This window comes from Zingiber officinale, chromosome 2B (genome assembly GCF_018446385.1).
Source record: "Zingiber officinale cultivar Zhangliang chromosome 2B, Zo_v1.1, whole genome shotgun sequence".
Lineage (NCBI taxonomy): Eukaryota > Viridiplantae > Streptophyta > Magnoliopsida > Zingiberales > Zingiberaceae > Zingiber > Zingiber officinale.
The window spans coordinates 118,987,144-119,012,605 of record NC_055989.1 but is presented as its reverse complement, the minus strand read 5'-3'; the positions used below and the strand labels follow the sequence as shown (position 1 = coordinate 119,012,605).

Genomic DNA, 25,462 nt, shown 5'->3' with positions numbered 1-25,462 from the left:
ATACTTATTATCAACACTTTATCATTTTAAAATTATAATTTAGATAAATAAAATGAGTGAATTGGTTAGATGGTGGGCTGGGCAATAGGTAGGTGGTTGGGGTGAGCTGGTCAAGTTAGGTGAGTCTAGTGAATTGAGTAAGCATGCTGCGTTGTTGATAAAATAGGCTAGATAGACTACATAGGTTGGGTAGGCCGAATTGATTTGGTGGGATGATTGATCTAATCAGGACATAGTTCAAAACCTTTATTTCTACTTCATGGCCTATGACTCGTAGTGAGTCACTCTCGAATACATTGCTAAATTTTCTTCTTCTCGAATTTCTTTCAAAGGTGGAGAAAAGCTCTTTGAAGAATTACAATTAAAGCTCAAATATTAAGGCTCAGATGATCACTAAAATATATCAGGAACGTTGGCCTTTAAATGCTTCCCTTTCATTATAGGTTTCATTCATCTTCACTCTCTCTTTGTCGTTCTACTATGCTAACACCAATTAGTTAATTTGAATCCACCATTAGTCAATTTATGTATAGTAGTTGTTAGGCCCCTAGGGCTATTGTGCGATGGTAAGAGGTGGGACTGACTCTCTTGGCAACAAGGGTTCAAATCTCACTCAAGACACATTACACTTTGAGAGTTTGAAAAACTTATGACGGTCGACCATCCGCTAGGACCCATCTGCGCTTCTCGATTTTCCATGGTGGCTGGTGGAAAACTTTCCATGGGGCGGGTCGGTCATCTCCAGGATTAGTAGGATCATAAGAGCTGGATACCTAGATTACCAAAAATAAAAAGAAAAAAAAGAATTGTAGTCGTTAGGCCATTAGATCATTGTTGCATAACTTTGTTAGTATAACGTCGCTCTCAAACTTTTTTACTATAGCATTAATTAATTGAAATTCTTCATCAGTCGACTAACACTATAGTCATTATATTATTCTATTTAGATACGTTGATAGGCCATGCTTGAGTCGAGCATGGCTTATGGCATGAGCTTGGTCAATCCACCTAGGTGTTATGTCAAGTTAAGTCATTCCTGGTCGATTGATTGGGCTTGAGTTCAAGCTTGTGGGCTAGAAAATATATATTTTTTAAACATAATGGATCCATTCATTGAACATTTGTCATAGTTTAACACTGTCTGGCAACCTAACGTAACTCTCCTCCTTTATCCGGGCTTGGGATAGGTCATGACTAGTTTCTCAGGACGGAGTATTTTTTTAAAATAATAAAATTCAAAATTAGAAAAAAAAAAAAAAATCAGAAAATATAAAACATTTAGAAATTGTAAAAAATTTCAAAAAAGGAAAAAGGAAAAATCATCAAAATAGAAAAAAAAATTAAAAATAGGGAAAAAAATAAAAAATAGAATAAAAATTATTAAATTTATTAATAATATGTTGGTCTACCAAATGTATAGTTGTACTAACTCATTTGGATTTCATTTGTCGCTTATGCAATGATAATGTTAAATAATTTGCACCTACACATTTGGCACACAACATGAATAACATAATATGAATTTAACTTTAAACCTTTACCAAACACATCAAAACCATATAGTTAGACTCGATCATTTGGGAAACTTATTAGTGGTATTATCCCATGCACCATAATTATTTGTATTAGTAAAATATAATCAATTAGCCAAGATGCAACTGGTTGCTCCAAAATTTAATCATTTACCTTCTAATTGTAATAGGATTATGTTTGGAGGCAAAGAAGCTAAGTAAAAATAACAATAACAACAACCAAGCCTTATCTCACTGGGTGGGGTCGGCTATATGGATCCTTTTACGCCATTGAGCTCTATCTCTTACTATATCATCATCTATGATTAAATAAATTTTATCTTATTTTATTGTTGCTAACCAAGTCTTTTTTAGTCTTCCTTTTCTTCGTTTGATATGTGTTTTTGTCATATTTTCACATCGCCTAACTGGAGTATTTATTGGTCGTCTAAGTACATGCCTGTACTATTTTAAATGTGTCTATTTTCCCTTAATAGATGTAACTCCGGCTTTCTCTCTAATGCTTTCATTTCTTATTTTGTCCATCCTCGTATGTCTACACATCCACCTTAATATTCTTATCTCTACAACTCGCATTTTCTGCTCATGTGTTCGAGTCATAGCCCAATATTCAACTCCATACAGCATAGCAGGTCTAACTGCGGTTTTGTAAAACTTTCATTTAAGTTTTAGATGTATTTTACGGTCTCATAAAACACCCGACGCTCTCATCCATTTCAACTTCCTACTTGTATTCTATGCAAGACATCTTTTTCAATCCCTCCATCGTTTTGCAAAAAAGATCCTAAATATTTAAACCTCCCAGTTCCGGGCAATTCGTCATCTCCTCCTATATTAACAATTGTTTTATTACGTCTAATATTAAACTTAAATTTCATAGATTATGTATTTATTCTACTAAGCTAAAACATTTCCCTTCTAGTTTTTTCCGCCAAGCTAAGTAAAAAGGTTTCATAAAATTAAAGTTTATTTAAGGTGTTCTCGACATGCCGTGTTGGCACAATACAATACAAGAATCATATCATTATTGTCATACAGTAAAACACTGGCACAAAATGATACTCTAAACCTTGATAATCAATGTGGTTCATGACAACTATTGCTTACTTGATATTTTACTTTGTGGAATCATGCTATAAGGGCGCTGAAGTATAATCTACATAACCTAAATGGTGTGTGATGCTAATTGACATGTATTTTACATACAGTGTTGTTTATTAACTTGTATTACTTATAGCAAATTCCTTCTTTTCCTATTCCTTTATATCAGGCACATTTTGTTGAGATGGATCCTTGGGTTGTCTCTAAAGTGCTACAGCCCAATTTAGAGTCGACCGGGTTTTCTGATGTTTCAGTTATACATACTGTTCGTGTAGAAAGATTCTTGGAACAAGCTGAACAATCTTTAGGTAGACATGCCTGTTTTTCTATACCACTAATTCACTGCAACCCTTGACAAACTTGATTGTGCACATTGGAATATTTAATATCTAGTTTGTCTTGATGGACTTCTTTTTGGGTGAAAAAGTTTCTTTTTTCCTTTTTGATTATCTAAATTATGAACTTGCTTTGGTTTGCTTCTCTTAACCATTACTTCTTGATAGTTGCCAATTAGTAATCAGAGACTAAGCTAAAAATGTATATGTGCATGCTTAATTGTTCGTGACACTGACTGGATTTTGAACATTTCCAAGTGCATAAAGTTATCTTCCACTGTATAAGCATAATTTTACTAATTCTGCAGGATACAGGCACTACATTAGTATTGTGCCATTCACAAGGATGTCTTAGTCTTGCACGTGTGCACTATGCACTTTACATTTCTTTGTAAAGTATGCAATTGGGATGACAATGTGTCATTTAGTTTTGACTCTGTGAGTGCATTAATAATGGTAATATTTCAAGGAAATACTTTTGTGTTGAAATTGGCTGTCAAGGGCAAAAAGTTTTTCCATGGTTTCCTTGTTTATGCTGATTAACTAGTAATTAGTAACTACAGTAGGAGTTCAATACTGTGCAACTTTGGATGCTTAAAAACAACTTTGACTTCTTGTTGACCTTACTGAAGTTTTGTTATTTGGAATATTTTTTGCAATAGAAAATGACTGCAAGGTAATTCTTACATGATGAATATTTTCATAAAATAATAAATATTTTCTGTAAAAACTATTTTAACTATATTTCAGTATTAAAATACACTAAGCTGGGATATTTTTGTGTTTGCTGGAATGGTAACCCTTCATTCTAACAGCTAGTTTCAATGGACAGCTTACAAAGTTGTACTTTGCAGATAATAACAGAACATTTGACTATGTAAGTGTTACACCACCCTACACGGAAGTTGATTATTCTGTACTAATGGATCAGCTAGCAAAATCACCTTTGGTTGGAGAAGATTGTTTCATTGTGAGTTATGCTTGGTTCTTTTCTTTTTTACATTGATCCTGATTAATCATTACTTGTCTTTGCTTTGTTAGCTGGTGGAATATCCCTTGAAGACTTCCATGGCTGATTCTTGTGGGCATCTCATTAAAGTACTCCAATCAACTTTGTTTCGTTTCTTTGTAATCAGTTCTTTAAATCAGATAAATTCATTTTTTCTATGGTTGCATTTCTCAAGTAATGAAGCTACATAAACGTTACATTGACAAGAACATACATGTTCTGAATCAGTTATTGTGTCAAATGTCAAAATTTAGGAGGTTCTTTTTCCTATCGTGCTGGTGACAGTAACTAAATCTTAATATACAATGCCTATCTTGTTTATTAGATCAGGAAATATTTCTAATTTGCGCTAGCTATGCTTTCTGCTGCAAGTCCAATATTTTGCACCACTTTCCCACCTTTTTCTAAGTAGCAAAGTTTCAAATGCCTTACTTATGTGGCCACCAAGTCATTTTGGGGGAAGCGATAGCATCACACATTCAATATTTAGTGTCTTTAGGCCTAATTTTTTGAATATGTGGGCTAGGCTGGTCATTTATATGGTGAAAAACCAGTGACTCGGTTCATTTGAAGTTTGGACCAATTTGCAAAGGAAAACCCTAACTTGAATCATTTTCACTTAAAAGATTGTTTGAAATCAACTTTTGTTTAAAAAAATAAATTTTCTACTTGTGGAGATGACTAATTTCTATAATGAATTTAATCCAAGTGTTGAGATTCAATCAAAGTCCTACATTGGAAAGATTTGGAAAGATCATGGGGTTAAAAGGATATAGGATATCTCCATTGTCATGAGGTCTTTTGGGTAGAGCCCAAAAGCAAAGCCATAAGAGCCTAGGCCCAAAGTGGACAATATCATGTCATTGTGGAGATATGTGGACATCCTTTGGGCACAACAAATGGTATCAGAGCTATGCTCCAAACCAGATGCATCGTGGAGAGGCCCGGAGCAGGTCAAGGTGACTGGATGCTTGTGTGGGGTCAGAGTGACCGAATACTTGCAGGGCCAGTAGGTCAGGGTGACTGGATGCTTACGAGGAGCTCCGAAGCAGGTCAGGATGACCGGATACTCATGGGGAGGCCTGGAGCAGGTCAGAGTGATCGGATACTTGCGGGGAGGCGAGTAGGTCAGGGTGACCAGATGCTCACATGGAGGCCCGGATTAGGTCAAGAGTGACTAGATGTGGATGCTCGCGGGGAGGCCGAAAGCAAGTCAGGGTGATTGGATGCTCGTGGGGAGGCTGAGAGTAATTGTGGTCCTTCGTTTAAGGGGAGGATTGTTGGGATTCAATCAAAGTCCCACATTGGAAATATTTGGGAAAGATCATAGGGTTAAAAGGATGTAGGATATCTCCATTAGCATGAGGCCTTTTGGGTAGAGCCCAAGAGCAAAGCCATGAGGGCCTAGGTAGGGGTGTCAATTCGGGTGGGTCGGGTCGGGTTGAGTTTTTTTTTTTTTTTAACCCAACCCGAACCCGAGTTCAACCCAAAACACCTCAACCCGAACCCGACCCATATAACCCGAAAATCCGATTCAAAACGACTTTTTTGGGCTATTTTCCCTATAATTCTTCACTTTTATCTCAATACTCCATCATTATCATACAAACATGATATTAATATACATAAAAACATCTAAATTTTTAAAATAAAATTTGATTTAACCCAAAAAAAATCCACAAAACCCTATATTTAAGTCAACTCGGGTCAACCCGGGTCAACCCGAACCCGACCCGACCCGAAACTTTTTTACTCTCTAACCCTCCAACCCGAACCCGACCCGAATCCGAAAATGCCCAACCCGAACTCGATTTTTTTCGGGTCGACTCGGGTTGGGTGGTCGGGTTCATTTTTGACGCCCCTATGCCTAGACCCAAAGTGGACAATATCATGTCATTGTGGAGATATGTGGACATCCTTTGGGAACAACACCAAGTTTAGGGATCTTTGGGAGTGGTAGACTTTTTATATCTCCTTATTTGGGTCCATAGATCAACTCAACAAAAAGGCTCCTTCTACTCATCATCCTATAATTTGTCTTTTTTGTTACATGTTGAAATAGAAAATTATTTATTATATTATATGATAAATGAGACAGAGAAATGAGAACAAATTGTTTATTTATAGAGGTAGAAACTTTTTACAAAAATAAAAATAAATTCCATTAAAAAATATTTTTATTGACCAATCATAATTACCTTGTCTCACCTATAATTGTCAAAAGGTTGAATATACCTATACTATTAGAACTTTTGAGCAAGAGCCAAGATCTTGTCAGTATTGAATATTTTCAGATAGAAGATGTAAAAGAGCATAAGGGGAGCTTTGGCGCAACGGTAAAGTTGTTGCTTTGTGACCAAAAGGTCACGAGTTCAAATCTTAGAAACAACTACTCCGTGCAATGGATCCTTCCCCGGGACTCCGCATGACGGGAGCTTCGTGCACTGGATTGCCCTTTTTAGAAGATGTAAAAGAGATATGAGACACTTTACATAAGCATTTCAAAATTGATTTACCTAAGAATGAGTTTTCATTTTTAAAAAAATCCATTGTAATTATTTAATCTTTTTTTAATATAGTAAATAATAAAAATGAAAAATAAAAAAGAAAAATCAATTATATTTTTGATGTAACAGCATGAAACTTCGAATTGTTGCTTAAATATTAATTTGTAAATATAGACTTTAATATGTCCAATTTTACATTATATTATTATATTATTTGTGCCTACATTATATGTATATTTTTTCTATCTAAATTATACATTCACTATGAAAATTAACATCATTCTAGATAATTTGATTTTTGTTGTAAACACCTAATTTTGATTGGAGGTGTCGCCAATGCGTTCGTTTAGCTGTGAAAAAAACGAAACAATATGATGACTTCTAGTCGTTGATATAGAATAGATTATATCTATTTGTAACATCACAAATTTGTCATTGAAGATCTTCTGTGGCAATTTTTCCATCATAAATTGTTGCTAAGGGCTATAAAACATGAGAGATTTGTTTTATTTATTTTTTAAATATAAAATTACATTTAGAAATTATAAAATCTCATATGCATTTTAAAGGGGATCCCAACTACTAATCACAACAGACATAAGTATATATGGATTCATTATTTTAAGATAAAAACATAACAAAAGCACATTCATTTTATTTTCATATCCAAACATGACTAACATATACAAACAAAGGTATGCATTGTAAATCTACCATGCCATATCTGGCCACATATATTAAATATCCAATAAGGGCAACATGCTTGGAGTGTTTGGGATGACTTAGAATGTACATGCCTACTTTTGAGGAGCTTGATGATGCATTGATAGACCCTTACACAAAGATATCCTATGCAATGGTCTTGCATAAAATAGAGTATTTCAAGATAGTACCCGTGATAATCCATTGAAAGCATACTCTCAATCTTGAAGGCTAAAGCCCTATAAGGCAATATAGGCTCCAAATTGCTTGATCATTATTAGTTGGGTGTACTCCGTTTGTTTTAAAATCACCTCTACTCTTGGTAAGGAAAAATTGCTTGTACTTCGATCATGCTAGTGTGAGTAATATAACAACCTTGACAACATAGGGTCTCGATTCACCTCAGGTGCTTATAGACATATGCAAGGTAAGTAGAAAATTTAACTATAACAAGTACATATGTATTGTATAAGATATCCACTTATCATACATTCACAACTAAGGGCTACATATGCCCCTAGGGGCTTGGCACGTTGGTAGAAGCATTGGGTGGTCACCCACGCGGCGAGGGTTCGAGACCCAAGCAACGCATTTTCGGACGCTTGCGGCGTTGGAACTACTTGTGAGCTAGGACGCCACATTTGGAGCCACGTGTTTCCTTGGATTAGTCGGATTATAAGAGTTGTGATTATCACATACCTTAGACATGTGGACTTATGGGCATGACAAGCTAAGCATACAGACTCTCCACTGATAAAGAAGATTTTGTAGATCAGAGACAACATCCTAGCTGCAGTTGGCTTCTCAGAGGTTGCAGGGTCGTGGCTAGCATCATGGTTTGGACATATAGGCAAGGGAACAAGGAAGGCTTATGATTTCTTCAAGGGGGTGAGTCCAAGAAAGCCATGGGCGAGCACAATGTGGAAGAGCTACCTCCAACCGAGTCATGCATTTACAGTGTGGATGTTGGCATGTAAAAGGCTCCCCACTAGAGACAGATTGGATTACATGGAGTTGGAGGATAGGAGATGTACATTTTGTGGGTTGGTGGAGGAGACACGGGAGAATGCCAGTGAGCTTTAGAGGAGGATCAGGTGGTGGCTACAGCTGAGTTTTGAGATGTCCACCTATCGGAGGATGCTTAGGACCTTCAGATAACAGTACATGGGATCAACAACCTGACAAAAACCCGACACCTTGTCATGACATCCATGATTCACTATGTATGGATGACCATGAACCAGAGTATGTTTGAGGGTATTAGGTTTGAGGTAGAGTTGATATTTAGAAAGATACAAGTGCATGCATACATATCCTTAGATATTTACCTAGATCTGATACTTCATCAAACATAAGTAGCTATTCTAGGATGCCATTGTACATTTTGCTTAACATATATATACCTTCATAAAAAAAAACCAAGGGCTACATATGAGATCAAGCTCTTAATGTAAGTGGTGTGTTTAGGAACAACCCCATGTACTGTTTTTGTGCAGTTAGCCTTACCCATTTTTGATAGCTGTTGTTAGTCTCTTGTGGATGCAACTTCAGTAGTGTAGGATTTTGTCAAGACTATATCTGATGATGGGATATGCAAGTCGGTCAATATGTTGCCTCTCAAGCATGGTTCCATCGGGAGCTAATGGTGTCATCATCACGGCTAAAGGTCACTTGCAAATGTATGAAGTTTTAGGATACAAAATTGGTAATTTCTAAGTAATATAAGTATATTGAGAAATAGTTGGTTATTTTGTTTTACAGTGAGCTCATGCATATTGCTTTTAGGACGTTGGAACCTCTTCTCATTCAGCCTAACAGCTTGTATATGGAGTGCATGATATAAGCAGCCTTGATGCGAGCCACATAATTCTCATTTTTTATCAAAGCTGTGAAAATTGAAAATTTGGAGAACTGGTGGTATGGTGGTGGGGTAAATTAGTTAGCTTTTACCTCTCTCAAATTCGAGTAAGTCACCAAGCCACATCATGCCTAGTTGTGAATGTTAGGCCCTCATGGGTGAACCTGTTAGGCGATAGGGTGCCATGTGGATCAGTTGGGAGCAATTGAGGAATGCACCACGCCCTAATTTTCAGGTGCTTTTTCTGCAGTGATGCCCTGACATACGTCCTACACACAAATAGAGATTATAGAAAAAAAAGTGTTTATGTATAAAGAAATAACAGCTGGTATAAGTAATAAAAAAAATACAAACATTATCACTTATGTAGGGGGTACAGGAAGGATGGCTAGTGAATGAGAAAGGTTAAACCTTTGTTTGACGCCTCTTCACCTTGACTCTTTGTAATATGAAAGAATGACTCGTTTATTTTACTCCTCACTTAGTGGCTACACTTGAATAAGTTCATCATCTTTGAAAAATCTTATTAACGTCTCCTACTTTCATATTGTCAATGGCTTTTGCATCAAACCAAGTTCTTTCTTTAATTTTACATATAGTTCACCTATCAATTTATCCTTTGTTTTTTCTTGGATGCATTCTTGGTGTGATATACCTGTACTTGGTATACAATATGAATGACTCAAAATATATAGTCCCATGATCACATCTGTAATGCTATACTTTTTGTTGAAATGAATATTATGATTGAGCTGATTATTGCACTAACCACATTTGAACATGACTATGAACACTCATTCCCACTAAAATAATCTAATTCAATGACCTCCACACTTGGTAAAGAAATCATCTTTTTGCCACTAGAAAATATCTATGAAATTTGTATCCATTTGCAAAATAAACTTTATGAGATTGAATACTATTTAATGAATTTATATTAAAATTGCACTATAAAAAAACTCTGACAATTCAATTAAAAAAAATGGGAAATATTAATTGAAACATTATCTGATAGATGAGATCCCATCCCAATATAAACTCTCACAAACTTTTCTAAAAAATCTTAGCAACCGAGTTCACTTTTAGAAAATTATAATGAACTAAAAATTTAATGACTTAGATAACTTAATAATTTAAAGTAGGATTTAAAATTCAACCTGCATTATTCTCTTCGACCAAGGATGACTAAAGTGTGAACAAGTTCATAGCAAATTTCTTCAGTTGTAGTATTGAAGAATTAGTAGTGTTTGCCTCACAATGTTTATTGAGCATGATTGAGGAATCAAAGTTCTCTCTCTTCGATTTTGATTCTCCCAAAATTAAACATTGGCTTTCTTTTCTTCTTTTGAGTTGCCCATTTCAATAAGTCAAGAAACACTACCTTTGATCTAATGTTGGAAGTGCTCTTTGTCACTCTCCTATGAAAAAGTTAATGTACAAATACGGAGGCTTGAAATAAAATGCAAAATAAAAATTGTCTAGCATCTCGCTTATTAGATATGCATGGTGGGTTGGCTCTTTAACATATGTATGATTCTTATTTTTCTCACTTTAGGAAAAACATGAACTTAGAAGATTAAAAGATAGACGATGCTATTGAAAATCATGTAAAATATCTTGCTATTTAAATAAAATAAGGAGTGTGATTTTTTAACTCTCAAATTGATATATTTATCAAAAATGTACTACACCCTCTCTACTTTGTCCTTGTACAATATGTGCATGAGTTGAAGCTCTAAGGAATAAAATATTACTAGAAAATATTTTCTCTGGTTTTCATAATATAAGCCTGATGTTTTGATCAAGTTGTTTTGTTTTATTCAACCTGCAAAAATAGTGTAGAGAGTTTTTAAGAGAGTTCAATTATCGTATCTTTTATCGATCTAGGCAACACATCTTTAAATGCAAGTGAAATAAGTTTTCACATGAATTTACGATAGTTACAGTTTCGCAAAGCATGAAATTTACACTATTACGTTGACAAAAGCCATGTTCATTTGAGAATTTTAATTGTGGTACCCACTCAAAACAACCTTTTTCTATCTTTTAGTAAGAACATATACAACATGTGATTTCACTTTCATGTTGACATTCTAATGTTCTTGACATATACAACATATCCAATTTATTATTGGTGACTTTTTGATTCATGTTCTTGATTTCACGTCAATCCTCTAGTTGAGATATATATATATATATATATATTGGATTATTGGATTGTTAGTTTAGTGTGGGTGACAGGATGACCTAAGAATAAGATCTATTATTTGTTTTGTGTACCTATGATCTTGATGATTTATCTGCGATTTAATTTGTTGAATTTCCATTTGCACATTGGGGAGTTATTACATAATGCATTGTTACACATCAATATGAATTTATATAATGTACAATCTACTTGCAGATATCACTTCTTTCTAATGTCAGTTTATCAATCTAATGCATTATCTTGGCTACAATATTGAGAGCAAAGTCATTATGGTAGATTTTCTGTTTTTAGAATAGTTGATGTTGATAGACATTTCTACAGTGCAAGTAGTAGTAGCTTACGATATCGGAGATTCATATGGATTTAATGAAACATCCTAAAATCCTTTACATACCTTTCACCAAACATGCATTACCAACATTAAAGAGATCCGAATTAAACAACCAACTTCAAAGATTATGCATTACGAACTAGTCCAACATGAAACCAAAAAAAAAAAATTTGGTTTGACATCATAATAGTAAATAAATTCTTCATGAGAGCAGAAAGTGCAACCAACTAGTGAAAGGAACTTAAACCGACTATCAATCACATGACTCGACTCCGACGGGAGGACCCAACATCCTAATGCGTGTAGAAACTTAGACAAATAAAAGAGGCCCTCGAGTGTGCACTGCCAGTACAAGAAAGCTCATTCGTCAAGTCCTTCCGTCTCCTCATTACCTGCACCATATGGATCTAGTGAGTCTAAAGACACAACAAGTTCAACCTTTTATAGAAATAACATTCGTTCATATTTAACAGAAATATTTTGATAAATTAACGGAAAATAAACATTAGTTTCATGAATTTCCATTACAAAGATTACAAAAATTCAGTTCATCAGGTGTAGGTACTTTGTACTTCAACATCTGATCGTTTGGCCAAACTTTTATTCTTGTACTAGGTTGGTAAGATTCACCAGACTCTTCTTAAGCAGAATTCCCAAACCCCTCTGCTTTGGTAAGGTTCACCGGACTCTTCTTAAGCAGGATTCCCAAACCCCTCTGCTTTGGTAATGTTCACCGATCCCTTCTTAAGCTAGATTCTCAAATCTCTTTTGTTTTGGTAAGATTCACCGGACCCTTCTTAAGTCGGATGCTGAAACCTTTTTTATTTTGGTAAGATTCACCAGATCCTTCTTAAGCCGGATTCCTTTACTCATCACATTGTCACATACAGTTCACTTTATTAAACAAAACAATATTTCTTTTCATGTATAGAAAGACATTATTAAATAAATAAAATGGTTTACTTTGCATGTCAAAACAAACAGTTAACTTGCGTGCATCAACATCTTACTAACCGTTATAATGATAGAGTTCTAAGTGCTATTATATGAGAGGTAAATAAAAACAGAAATGCTGTGTTAAGAATCTTACCTCGTGCTCTCCCATTCATTCTTCCTCGGACACTAAACTCCACCTCGCAACACCCACTCCGACCCCTTCTTCACCCGAACAGCAGCATGAACCATCTCTAACAAATATATAAGCTCACCATTTTAATTTTAAAGAGTTGTGACGCATGTGCTTAGGTGAAATTTCCTTTATTGCGTGCAATACATCCTTTCCTGGACCCCGCATGGCGGGAGCTTCGTGCACCGGGCTGTCCTTTATGTTAAACTTGTGGTAAAACACTTAGTCATCACCAATTTCATTTGAATGGATGCAAAGTGAATTTGCATGTGTTGATGCATTTGTGATATATCATTTACATATTGATTCTATATGTAAGCTTGAAATTCTGCTTCTTAAGTGTTTTGTAAGTGTGAAAATTCAGCCACAAACATGATTTCTCTTCCCTAAGATTGCTGGTAATAACATTTGTTTTATGGAAGTATAGTACATATTCCTTCAGATTATTTTCTTCTCTCTTTCTAACATCATCGAAGTGGCTTCTAAAGTGAGCATGAATATTGGTCATGTCGTGCTCCAAGCCATATGCCTATAAGAAAAACAAATAAATGTATGACATTAGTAACATACAAATCAGTCAGAGCACAAATAAATCTAATGGATCAAGAGTTAATAGCTCACTAAGCCCACTCCTTCTGCCACCTATGGAGTTAATAGCATCCTGACTTTTTTTTCAACCAAAATTGATAAAACTTCGTCAAATCTTCACAACCAAATTCCGGAATTATATGCAACATACATTAAAATATCATACTATACCATATGATGCAGTAAATGCAAAAAACAACAAAAGGAAACCCTGCCTTGTTGTTTTGTGTACGGGAGATAACTAGCGAGACGTAGGGAAAAACTACCTTGAGCGTTCCAATGTGGTTCTTCGTCTATCTCCTCCAAAGTTGCTAGAGTTTGGATTTTTTTTTTTAGGGGAGAGGAAACAAAAAAATATAAGACATGTAATTAAAATGGTAAGCCGGGTCGGGTTTGCAAGCAAATCAGGCCGGGTTCGTTAACCTATTAATATATTAATTACTTAAACCCTCTAGTATCAATCCATAACCTAACTCTTGATTTATTTAAGTGAACCTTTTATTCTTTTACATGTTTAACTAGCTCTAAGTTGCAATGGCTTATTAAGATGCTACTCATTCACACATGAGAAAACTAAAAAACGTGCCTTTGGTTATACATCTGTTGTCGTCCACTTTCTGGTAAATTTTCCTATGAATCATTCTTTTGTTTTCTCCTTAGTTGGGCACATATATATAAATCTCACTATAGTCTCTGAACAATGTTTCATATTATCAGTTAAGTCTTGACCATCGACCATAAATGCTGCAGATATCTGATAGAAGATTTGGCAGAACAAATTTAGTAATATACGGACCTTCTTGGGCAGAAAAGAAGGGGAAAAGCAGGAAGCACATTCAATGATTTAGCTCATCCAAAAATTTGGAGTGGTTTTATCAACTTTATAAGTTCCATAGCCATTTTGAACTGAGACAGAAACATTACAGCCAAATCAAGAGGTTGAGCCTTTCCGTTAGTATCCTACAAGTAAATTATGTTCTTCTACAATTGAGATTATTTTCTTCACATACAAAATCAGGATATAAGTTTTTTAATTTCATGTACTTGACAAAGGATTCTTTTCAAATTTGGGAATTTGACACTTCTCTGTGACTCTTATTTCCATTGTAGATACTTTCTATGCATAAATAGAAAAAAGAAAAAATTGTACAAGTTGATCTTAATATTGAAGGTATCTTGGTTCAGTTCCCTGAATGGCCGACTGGTTTGCCTAGTGGTTTAGCATGTCAATGCCTAGTGGTTTAGCATGTCGATGATCAGCTCCATATCAAATCATGTAATTGTACCTTTTTATTCTCAAAGGATGCTGGACAAAACCTGTCAACCATAAGTTTAATGCAAATGCTAGAACAGTCTTGAACTTGTCTATAAATGTTGCAAATTAGCCAGTGGCAAATTAGCCTGAGTTTTACCATAGTTCGCTGAAATTGAGCATGACCGATCAAAATCTAGTCAAAGCAATGGTCTCAACAGTTTGGGACCAAGTTTAGGCCAAGTCCTAGCTTTGTTCGTCCATCCTAATTGTGCCTAATGATCCAAATTATCTAGGAACCTGCAAATCATGCATGTATGATCTGTTGCATCTATGGTTTGAAATCTCATGGCATTTTGATCAGCATGTGAAAAATTTACTGTTTATCTACTGATCGAAACTGACACAACCTCAACACGAAGAATTGGGATGATGTCAATTGTTAACAGGCATTACCTGCCTTTTGTGTCTGGTACTAGATGAGACGGACTCAGATTAGGAAGAGGTGCACAGGAGATGTCTTCAGCTGTGACGATGCTTTGGCTTCAAGAGGAGGGGAACATGAGCATGGGACGTGGGAGATTTGCATCTAAATGCCAATGGGAATTTTCTACTTGGAGACTTCCCAGTTCCTATGTCTCATGTGAGGGAAAGGCAAAGAGGGTGATCTGTCTCTTGGGAGTGAAGTGGGGTGGGTGGTGGTAGTTTATAAATTGTTTTTTTTATTGAACAAATTATAATTAAACTTGGTAAATTTTATGTAGGTTTTTTTAATTAAAAATGCCACTATATGTATAACTTGTACATGTTAATTAAACATATAAATATTAATATGTTACCTTATTAATTATATTTTAATATTAATTTATTTGAATATTTACTTGAATTATTTATATTATGGCATTGATTATTTTTAGTTATATATAATTAATATTAGCAGATATTAATTATTAATTAATCATTAGTGTATATGGACAAGGTCGGTTATGGTAATTTATAAATTTTCATTAATCAAATAGATTAACATTAATGTATTAATTATTTATTTGATGTTATAATTAGTTTTTGAGATTTTAGAAATGTTGTTATAGTTTATTATCTGATATAGTGGAGCCTAAAGACACAAATGACATCAAATGATTAAGTCTAGAGCACCTATGGAAATTGAAATGCTTGTTATATTCTTTAAACATAGTGCTCCAGAACTTTTAATGATTATCTAATTATTATAGTTTCATTTTTTTAAAGTAATCAAATCAAGTGGTAGCTATATATTTTTATTAACTTAAATACGCACAATATATATAATTTTGCATTATATATTAATATTAGTTGAAATTAAATTTATAATTAGTTATTAATTTAATTAGTCTTTGGGAGGAAGATTTAGAAAACTTTTATCCTTATTGATATGCTGCTGTCTAAAAATGACGACAAATCAAGATTCTAAATCTTTTAGCTTGTCAACATGCATGACGACTGAGATGCTTGATAGATATTTTAACTCTAAAATTTTGTAAGTATCCTATTATTATAGTTCATCTAGTGGGATAAGATTGGATGATTATTGTTATTGTATCTAATTATTATAGTTGATTTTAGATGTAATACGTTGAATGTAGAGTATTAATGAGGTAAAAAGTGTTTGAATTCATGTTGGCAACTGCGACACTTGTTGAGTGTCTAAATGCTTTGCTACGTGCCGAGTGTTTCAATGTTTGGTCAAGTGCTTTGAGTGTTTAGATCTGATGATTTCCCTTGAGCGTGCAAGATTACTCTATTGATTTAGGAAATTAAGCATGATTTAAATTTTTGACACGGATCCAAGTTCGGTTTATGAATGGAATGATACGATTTCGGTATCGTATCATATTATGCCAATATATTTTCAGTATTCTTAAATATAAAATATATTAATTAAAATTTAAATTAAAAATTAAAAATTGTAACCTAAATTTTAAAAAATTAATAACAAAGAAAAGAAATGTGAGATCGCGGAGGCGTCGCGGTGTCATACGGCCAGCAAAATAACAACTTTCATCCGTTTCGCCTGACATAGTACGATTTTTTTTTGTTGGCAATCCAGATATCCAACTCTTCGAATCGACTAATCATGGAGGTAACCGACCCAGCCCTACGAAAGTTTCCTATCGGTGATTAAGGTAAATCGGGAAGCACTTATCGAGTTCCATCCAGATGACCAGTATTCTTAGGCTCGCTTGGAGAGAAAAATCCCGTGCGCCGTAGCTAAGATTCGAACCTTAGATCCCTTGGTTGTCCATGGGAGGACCTAACCATTACACCATTTCCCCGGGGGCCAATATGAAATTTTAAACCGTGAAATTTTGCTTGTTGTAGGTCAACAACCTAAAGTATATGTTGCCTTTCTAATAGTTACATTCCTTGAGATAGGTCGACTTGTAGGTTTTGGTAGGTTGACCTAGAATATGAATGTTGGGGCAATGCTTAAAAGTGGTTTTGATGGTTCTTTTGGCATTAGAGCTCAATGAAAATATTTTGATTCTTTGCCTAACATTATTAAAGTGCCAACAGATCACCAAAGAACTTGGGATGTAAAATTCAAGCTTTTACCTTTGTTTTGAAAGCTCTCTTAGTAAGTTTCTTCTCACGTAATGTAAAGTAGAAACTTTACTTATTTAGTTAATTTATACTTATTACATATTATCTTGAGGGCGTAATTGCTTCTTGAAGGTTATGGGTTATAGAAGCAAATGGTGTATCTTTTATCATTATCTAGAAGGTCTTTAGCAACGATGACTTGCCTGGAATGATCAAGGAGGGTTATAGGTGGGTTGAGTGGTTTGCTCAACTAGGGGAAGTCCAGACTGCAGTTGTGTCTTGATCTAGGGAAAGCGTAGATGAGGGAGATATCAACTAGGAAAAGTCTAGGCAAGGGAAGTTCGACCGAGTATCCTGGTAGCTCGATTGTTGTGAGAAAATTATCATACTCATTGAATATGCTCACTTTATTGCCTCATTTAAAGGAATGATTAGGGATTGTTGTTGGGGTGTCACACCGAATCCTACTCGTTTTTGGATGATGTTATATCATTTTTCTTAGTGTGCGCATTTATTTATTATTTATTTATGCCTCTTATATCTCTTTGATACTATTCACCTACATGCACTTGTGATGTTAATTGTTTTGAGTTTTGTTTATTGCGAGAATTGAGTGTTGTCTACTTATCCCCCAGCTGGGCCATGATTTTTACAATGTTGATATGATATGGTACCAAAATTTCACTGTTGCTTGCGATAGGAGACTTATTTTAATGGAACGGTACTTGAATCTTTGTTTGCATGATTATGAATTTTTGTCTGCATACTTTGTTGGTGTTTTTCGATTGTTGCTTCTTGATGTTCTTATGGTTCGATAACACAATTTATATACGATGAGCAGCTGGTGCACATAGTGACTAGGCTGAAATATGGCAGAATCATCGAAGAGCTGACCACTTAGTCCAGGTAATGTTGCATGGCTATGATGTGTTAAGAATGCCAGTGAGTTTGGCGAGGTTGTTAGCCCAACATTCTAATTTTTTCAGTAGCAAAAAGTGTGATGAACACTATTTTAACATTCAAAATCGATATAATTTATGCTTTAAGAATTTTTGATTTTTCTATGGTATATTCAACTTAGGGAACTTTTTTCATTTTGGAATTTACTTTGATCTTTTGTGTCGTCAGCATACTACTTTTCTTGTTTGTTTAGTTCATGGAAAAGATTGGATAGAGAATAAAATCTTAGAATTGATCAACAATAATAAGAACATGAATTTCTTATTTTGATTTTGGTTCATTTAGTTTATTCAACTCGTTAGATACAATGAGTGACACCCAGAGAAAAAAACCTTGGGTGATTCGTCCAACCTTATAAAATTTTTTCATCGACTATTAAGTAAATTAGGAAGTGCTCACGGTAGACAATCTTCCCATTTGAAAAAAAAAATCTACAAATACATCATAGTTGGGGATCAAATCATTAGTGTCTGGGTGACAACTTGGATGTCCTATCACTGTACCATAGTCTTGGGGGCCAATGAGTGACACCAAGAAAAAAAATGATAAATCTAATTAATCTTATTGACTAATCCTAGGGTGATCGACCTGACTCTATGGAATTTTTTCATCAATCATCAAGATAAATCGGGAAGCGCACGTGGCGGTAGTTCAGGAGCCCAACATCATTTTGGTTGTGTGCCCTATTTGGAGAATTTTTTTTATAAATATGTCATAACTGAGGATTGAACTGTAGGTGTCTGGGTGATAATATGAATATTCTATCGTGATATCATAGTTCCGGGGACAATGAGTGACATCAAGAAAAAACAAATGATAATCTCAGTTGGTCTCGTTGTCTATCTTTAGGGGTCATCGGTCCGATCCCACGGAAGTTTCCTACTGGCCACCAGGGCAAATAAGGAAGTGCACGCGGTGATCAGCTTAAAAGCTCAACATCCTTTAGTTGCACCCCCCTCTTCATATTTTGGAGGAAAAATTATTACAAATATACTATACCTGGAGATCGAATCATGAGTATCTGTGTGATAATCTGGATATCCTACTGCAACACCGTAGTCTCGGGACACTAAGAACACCTTAATCACCCTGTTAATCTTACATTAAAAATGTAATTATTAATTTAGGATGTTGTGGGTGTATTTATACAACGTAGTGGATGGGATTGAGATCCATTTTGTTTTTATAATTTCTTTTACTATATGTCTTGTTAAATTAGATGACTTTTGTAAATTTGAAAATTATAAACATGTTCATTAAAATGATTGGCATAAAAATTATTTTAAGTGAAAAAGATTTTAAAGTGGAAAAGTTAAAAAAATGTCAATTTTTGTAAGTAACTCAAGGTGTTCATATTTTAGAATTTTTATTAAGGACGTTTAATTTACTCATCTATTAAGCAAATCATGGTGGTATCATACGAGTTTGTCGTGTGGTTGTGCATTGTGTGAGAAGAGCAAGCTGGAAGGTGCTTCGAGAGTAAATTTAAGACTTTAAAAATGAAAAATAAATCTTAGTTTGTTCGCAATAAATGACCATCATGCAGATTGGGTTAGTTCAACCTTGGCGTGAACTAAAGTCATGACCCAATCACACGCACACTACATCCACTATCAAAATACATCTAATTATAAATTACTTGACAATTCAATCTTATGTAACTCTTCTTTGTTTCTCGTATACTAACTTTTGTGAAAAAAATTATTCACAACAAATAACTAGTCATAGATTTCTATTAATTAATTAATTGAGAATTATTCTCTAACTAATTAATGACCAAAACTAAGCGAAGCCACCATAAATTGTGAGAGGATATGACTTGTTAACGGCTTTGAGAACCATACAAACATTGTATTGTTTTGTTTTGTTGGGGTAATCTATTGATGTATGGTTAGTTAACTAGAAAGTATGAATACCAACGGGTTTTTTTATTTTGGATAATTCAGGTATCTAGTTGAAATGACTAATTTTGGAGATAACTGGTCTGATCATTAGTTTTCATTAGAAAACTATAGAAATTTTTTATTAGTCATCAGGATAAATCAGGAAGTATAAATAACTCATAGTTTCGTAGTCAACATTCTAGGGTTGTCTTCCTATTAAAAGAAATTAGTTTTGCAGTGCGCCATAGTGGGGAATCAACCTATGGATGCTTGGTTAACTGCGGAAGCACCGTATTGTTGCATTATAGTCCCGAGGGCCTATTTTATTTTTCATGTGACAAAAGGTGACTTGCTTAAGCTAAAACCTCCTCATCGTTGGCCCCACATCGAGATAAAGGGAGTAAATCACGATGATTGAACTACCTCTTTAGGCGGGAGAGATTTTATTGCTCAAGGGTTTGTTCTCTCGAGAATTCGATCTCTGTTCTCATGTGACAATCTACTATTGGTGCAATCAATCTTTAAGGTTTCGATGTTTAACAATGTACAAAATTCTGAGCAGTTTGACAAGGGTGGATCCAAATAAGACTTAATGTTTGGAAAAAGAAGTATAGTTAGGACTAGATGACTAGTAAGGGTAAGTTCTAACTAGAAGTTAGGCAGGTGAGAAGTATACTAAGTGACTAGTCCTAACTGGAGGCTAGGTAAGGGAAAGTCTTAGTGATTGAAGCTAGGCCCTAGTGAGTGAAACTTGGTGGTGGAAGTCCTGGTGAGTGAAACCAGCCAGTGGAAGCTATAGTGAGCAATGTTATCAAACTCGCGAGTTGACTCGTAAACTCGTACAAAATCGCGAGTTTACTTATGAAAATCAAGTGAAATCGTGATAAAATCGTGTATTAAAGTAAAATCGGATCAAAATAGTAAAATCATATTTAAACTCGTAAAAACATAATTTTTTAGATAATTTTATCAATTTTGTGTCGATAATAAAAGGGGGGCATTTTGGATAAAACGATATCATTTTGGGACAATTTTAGATTTGCACTTGTCAATGAATGATTTATATTAATTTGTTATCTTGTGTTTTATTTATCTTTGGACTTAAGCTTTAGACATGAATTTATATTTATGTTGTGTTTTCATGGCAAGTATTTAGTTGTTTAAAAGTTTAAAATTATGAGTAGTTTATGAATTAAAATGTTATATATATAGATTTATGTTATAATTTAGATTAAAATATTTAATGATCAATTAAAAAGAATATATCAGGTTTCTTTTAAAATTGATTTAAAGTATGATGTAAAATCTTACGATTTGATTTTACAATCCGATTTTATGACTGCTTTAACGATTTTACCTAAACTCTCGATTTTGATAACACCGATAGTGAGTGAAGCTGAGTGGTGGAAGTCTTGGTGAGTGAAGCCAGTAATGAGTAAAGCTAGACCCTAGTGAGTGAAGCCAAGTGGTGGAAGTCTTGGTGAGTGAAGCTAGATAGTGGAAGTCCTATAGAGTGAAGCTAGACCCTAGTGAGTGAAGCTAGTCAGTGGAAAACTCTAGGGGGAAGTAATCCTAGATAATGAGAAGTCTTAGAGGAGTAAACGCCAAACATATGTAATCGAATGGTTTTCGGTCGACCATACGCGATCGACCGGACCAATGAATCTTAAAAGCTGCTAACACTGATTTACTTTAATATTTATATCTATTATACTAACTTGGTGTTGTAAGAAAGTCTTAGTTGATCATATTGATCATATACTAAGCAGAACTGGAGAAAGTCCAAACCGGTCTAGAGGACCGAATGTTTGGCAGGTAAGGTTAGGTACGCAACTGGAGGAGAGATCCGTGAGGACGCATTCCCGATTGAGGGAACAATAAATGTCGATCTGACCTAGGGTTTCAACAAAATCCAAAGTTAGGATCAGACAGTTCTAAGACTGTCAAAACATTTAATACTTATTTTTCATATTATGTTTGTTGTGCTAACTCTATGGTGCAAGAAATCGAAGCTGCAAGTTGACTGAAAAAAGGATTCCTAAGCACCCTGGAAGGGTCCAAGTGCTTAGAGGTTCGAGCGCCCCGACTAGGTCCAGGCACCTAGATTGGGCCGAACCCAACCATGTGTACAGTTGAGTTGGTGCGCTCCGTTCAGTCAGCACACGTCAGAGTCTAGGCACCCGGAGCTGGTCCAGGTGCTCGGGATTGGATAGAGGCAACACGGATAGAGCTTCGTCGAGGTACAACTACGTTAGCATTTTAGGTGCCCAGAGTTAGATAACTCAATGTCGAAGCAGGATCGGATAGGCTCCAATGGAGGCACCCAGGGTGGTCCCAATGCTTGGAAAGGCCTATATAAGAAGCTTCGACCAACAACTCCAATACATCATTCACAACACTTTTCTACGCTCATTCTTGATCATTCGACTGCACTGACTTCGTACTGCTGCTGTGCTACAGTGCTACTTCACCCGATTATTGCAAAAGGACAAACTCCAACACCCAAGCTAACGATTTCCTCATCTTCGTGCTGGTAACGAATTTATTATTGTACATACTTAATACACTTGAACAAGGAAAGTGTAGGATGTTACACTTTTCTCGTACTTTGTATTCGATATTCGAATTTAATAGATTACCCATTAGAAAGGTCCAAAGGATTTGGGTCTTAGAGTAGGAGTCACCGAATACTCCGAACCAAATAAATCAATGTGTCTTGGTCTTTCTTATTTCTTACCTAACTATTTTGATTTTCGTTGTGCACTTGTTTTTAAAGTTTGAAAAAGAAATATTTTTAAATACACGTGGTTCACCTCCTCCCTCCTCTCATGTACCTACGATCCTACAAGTGATATTAGATCCAAGGTTGCTCTAAATTTGTGCAACCAGCATTAGAGCAGTGGGTTTTTCTTGTTGCTTTTTGCTTCATTTTTTCTTTTTTGGTTTTGAGCTTTTTCGACTTAATTTGAATTGGCACAATCATCTCTTCGGATAAGCTTTTCGTTTTGGCTTCTTTGAATTTCTTGAAATTGATGCAACACCACTCGAGCTTTCTTTCCGTTCCTTTTTCTCTCCTCCCGCACTACTTACCCTAAGACAAAGTCTTAGAAACCTTGTTGAGCCTTTTCTGTTTCAGAACTAAATGACCCAAAGTAAAGATTACAACATCGCTCGTCCTCCACTCTTCAGTGGGGATGATTTCCCTTATTGGAAGAGAAGAATAGAGGTGTACATGAAGATAGACATCGACCAATGGTTTTTTATTCGACAAGGATACAAGGTGCCAATAGGTGATGTAACAAAAGAACCTCTTGTCCTAGAGAACTGGAACTCATAAATGAATAAGAATGCCCAAGTTGATTCAAAGGCGCTCAACACTCTTCAATGTGGACTGATGAAGGAGGAACTCAATCGGGTCGAACCATTCCAAAACGTAAAAGAACTCTGGGATAAGTTGATCAAGCTGCACAAAGGCATAAGCGAAGCTAATATAACAAAACACAACTTCTTGTTAAATAATTTATTTAAGATAAAAATGTAGGACAGAGAAACGGTGAACCAACTTCGTGTAAGGATCTATTCTCAACAGACTACATCTGATCGACCACCAATTGGAAAATATGGATGTAATTAGGTATTCTCTAAATTCTTTTTCTCAAAATACATTGTATGCATCTATAATAGATGTCTATAAAGTTTCGAGGAATTTGTCCAAGTTAAAATTAGATGAACTATTTTGTGAGTTAGACCTTCATGAACATACTAACTCAAAATAGGTCGAGAAGGATATAACTTTTCTTGTAGGTTCGACAAAGGAGGTGAACACAAGAACCTGAACCAAGCCCAAGTCAGAAGATGAATTTGACTTAGATTTAGACGAAGAACAACTAGTGAACATGATAAGAAATATGTTCACTCGAAGAAAGAAGAACTTTACAAAAAATGATCTACAAAAGATGGTCAAATCCACATCCAACGACGCAAAGGCAAACATAACTTGCTTCAGATGGAACAAAATGGGACATTTCAAGCACGAGTGTCCAAACCAAAAAGAAGACAAATCTAAGAAGACAAAGAAGGTGCTACAAGCCACTTGGGATGAATTTTCCTCAGAAGAGTTAGATGTAGAAGATCGGAAGCAAACTAGCTACCTCACACTAATGGCAGTTGGACCTGAGTTAGAAAGTGACTCAGATCAAGAAAAATGAGTTCGAGTATGAATCAAGTCATGGGTCCATATCCATTTCCAAATATTCTAACGAGGTATAAGTTATCTTAAATGTAAAATTTTTAAAGTAATTTCATGCTTAAATAGAAAATTATCTAAGTCTGAAAAACAAATTAATTTGCTCCTTAAAGAAAACCAAGACCTTATGGAACAACTTAACCTAAACTCCTCAACTAAATAAGTTCAAAATAGAGACTCAACTCAAGTTGCAAAACTTGAGGAAAAGAACTCTATTTTGAAATGTGAAGTTGATAAATTTAAAGTACTATTAGAAACTTTCACCACAAGATCCAAAAATTTAGATTTAATACTTGGATCACAAAAAACTATATGTAACAAGTTCGAACTCGAATACAAACTCAACTCAATAAATAAATCATTTATTTCACTAATTAGTCAAAATAAGAAACAATCAAAGCATAAGTTCCAAAATCTTATCTAACAGAGCAAGCAGAACAAAATTAATTCTATGTACCTAAAAAGGACTATATAAACTCAAAACACAGAGTATATGATTCAAGGAGAGACTCCAAATTAGTTGACATCTCAAAAATAAAACTTATTCACTTGGGTAGTTAGGGTTAGATAAAAAAAAGATAGTTTAATTCTTGTCCAACATAGTACCAAGGTAGGGTGAGATGATAATACGTTAGAGAAGCTTGGTTTAGGAAGTCAAGTAGGGTAAGACGTACTCTACTTGGTTTACTTAGCTAAGTGGAACTAACTGAAGTAACCTCGCCACATCTTAAACTAGTTAGACCAGGTTTTTTCAATATGAAGATTACATGTGCAATTTCTTAAAAACACTTTGTCTAGAAATAGTTGTTGTTCCAATACCCAATAAGGTTCCTATACCTTGTCATGCCTTGGAAGTCAATTTTTGAAATATATATTTAACTAACTGACGGTTAAACCTGAATTTAACATAATGTCAAATTATCTTCAAAATAAATTTTTTTAACTAACTCATCTCACAAAAACTATTAAATTACTTTGGTTGAAAATATAGGCCGGGTGAGATGAAAATCTTAACTCAAAAACTTAATTAAAATATTAACTTAATTAAATTTTCAAACGTAATTAAAATATTAACTTTAACTCAATTAATTTTTTAAAATACTTTAAACTTAAGTTAAAACCAAAACTAACCAAAACTTAAATAAAACTTAATTAGACTTAACTTAAAGTTAATTAAAAAAATTAAATTAAACTTAATTAAAATTAAATTAAAACTTAATTAAACTTCAATTAAAACTTAAAA

The 25,462-nt window shown here is 34.7% G+C and overlaps 1 protein-coding gene and 1 long non-coding RNA gene across 3 annotated transcripts in view; one reads left to right on the top strand and one right to left on the bottom strand.

Moving 5' to 3' along the window:
* Positions 1–18,138, top strand: part of LOC122046930 (putative rRNA methyltransferase YlbH) — a 33,123-nt gene extending 14,985 nt beyond the window's left edge. Inside the window, exons 6-10 of one of the 2 annotated variants that reach the window (XR_006130431.1) lie at positions 2,803–2,941; positions 3,823–3,938; positions 4,010–4,066; positions 14,049–14,236; positions 17,972–18,138. Coding sequence is in view for 1 of the 2 variants with exons in the window: in XM_042607889.1 (XP_042463823.1) it covers positions 2,803–2,941; positions 3,823–3,938; positions 4,010–4,066; positions 14,049–14,141 (405 nt within the window). In the remaining variant the exon portion in view is untranslated. Of the gene's footprint in view, positions 1–2,802; positions 2,942–3,822; positions 3,939–4,009; positions 4,067–14,048; positions 14,380–17,971 lie in introns of those variants that run through there. The other variant, XM_042607889.1, reaches the window with a different exon arrangement.
* Positions 11,689–15,247, bottom strand: LOC122046931. The gene is made up of 3 exons (XR_006130432.1): positions 15,007–15,247; positions 12,675–13,239; positions 11,689–11,976 (listed from the first exon to the last, which is right to left on the bottom strand). It is a non-coding gene; the product is annotated as an uncharacterized LOC122046931 (long non-coding RNA).
* Positions 18,139–25,462: the final 7,324 nt, after the last annotated feature.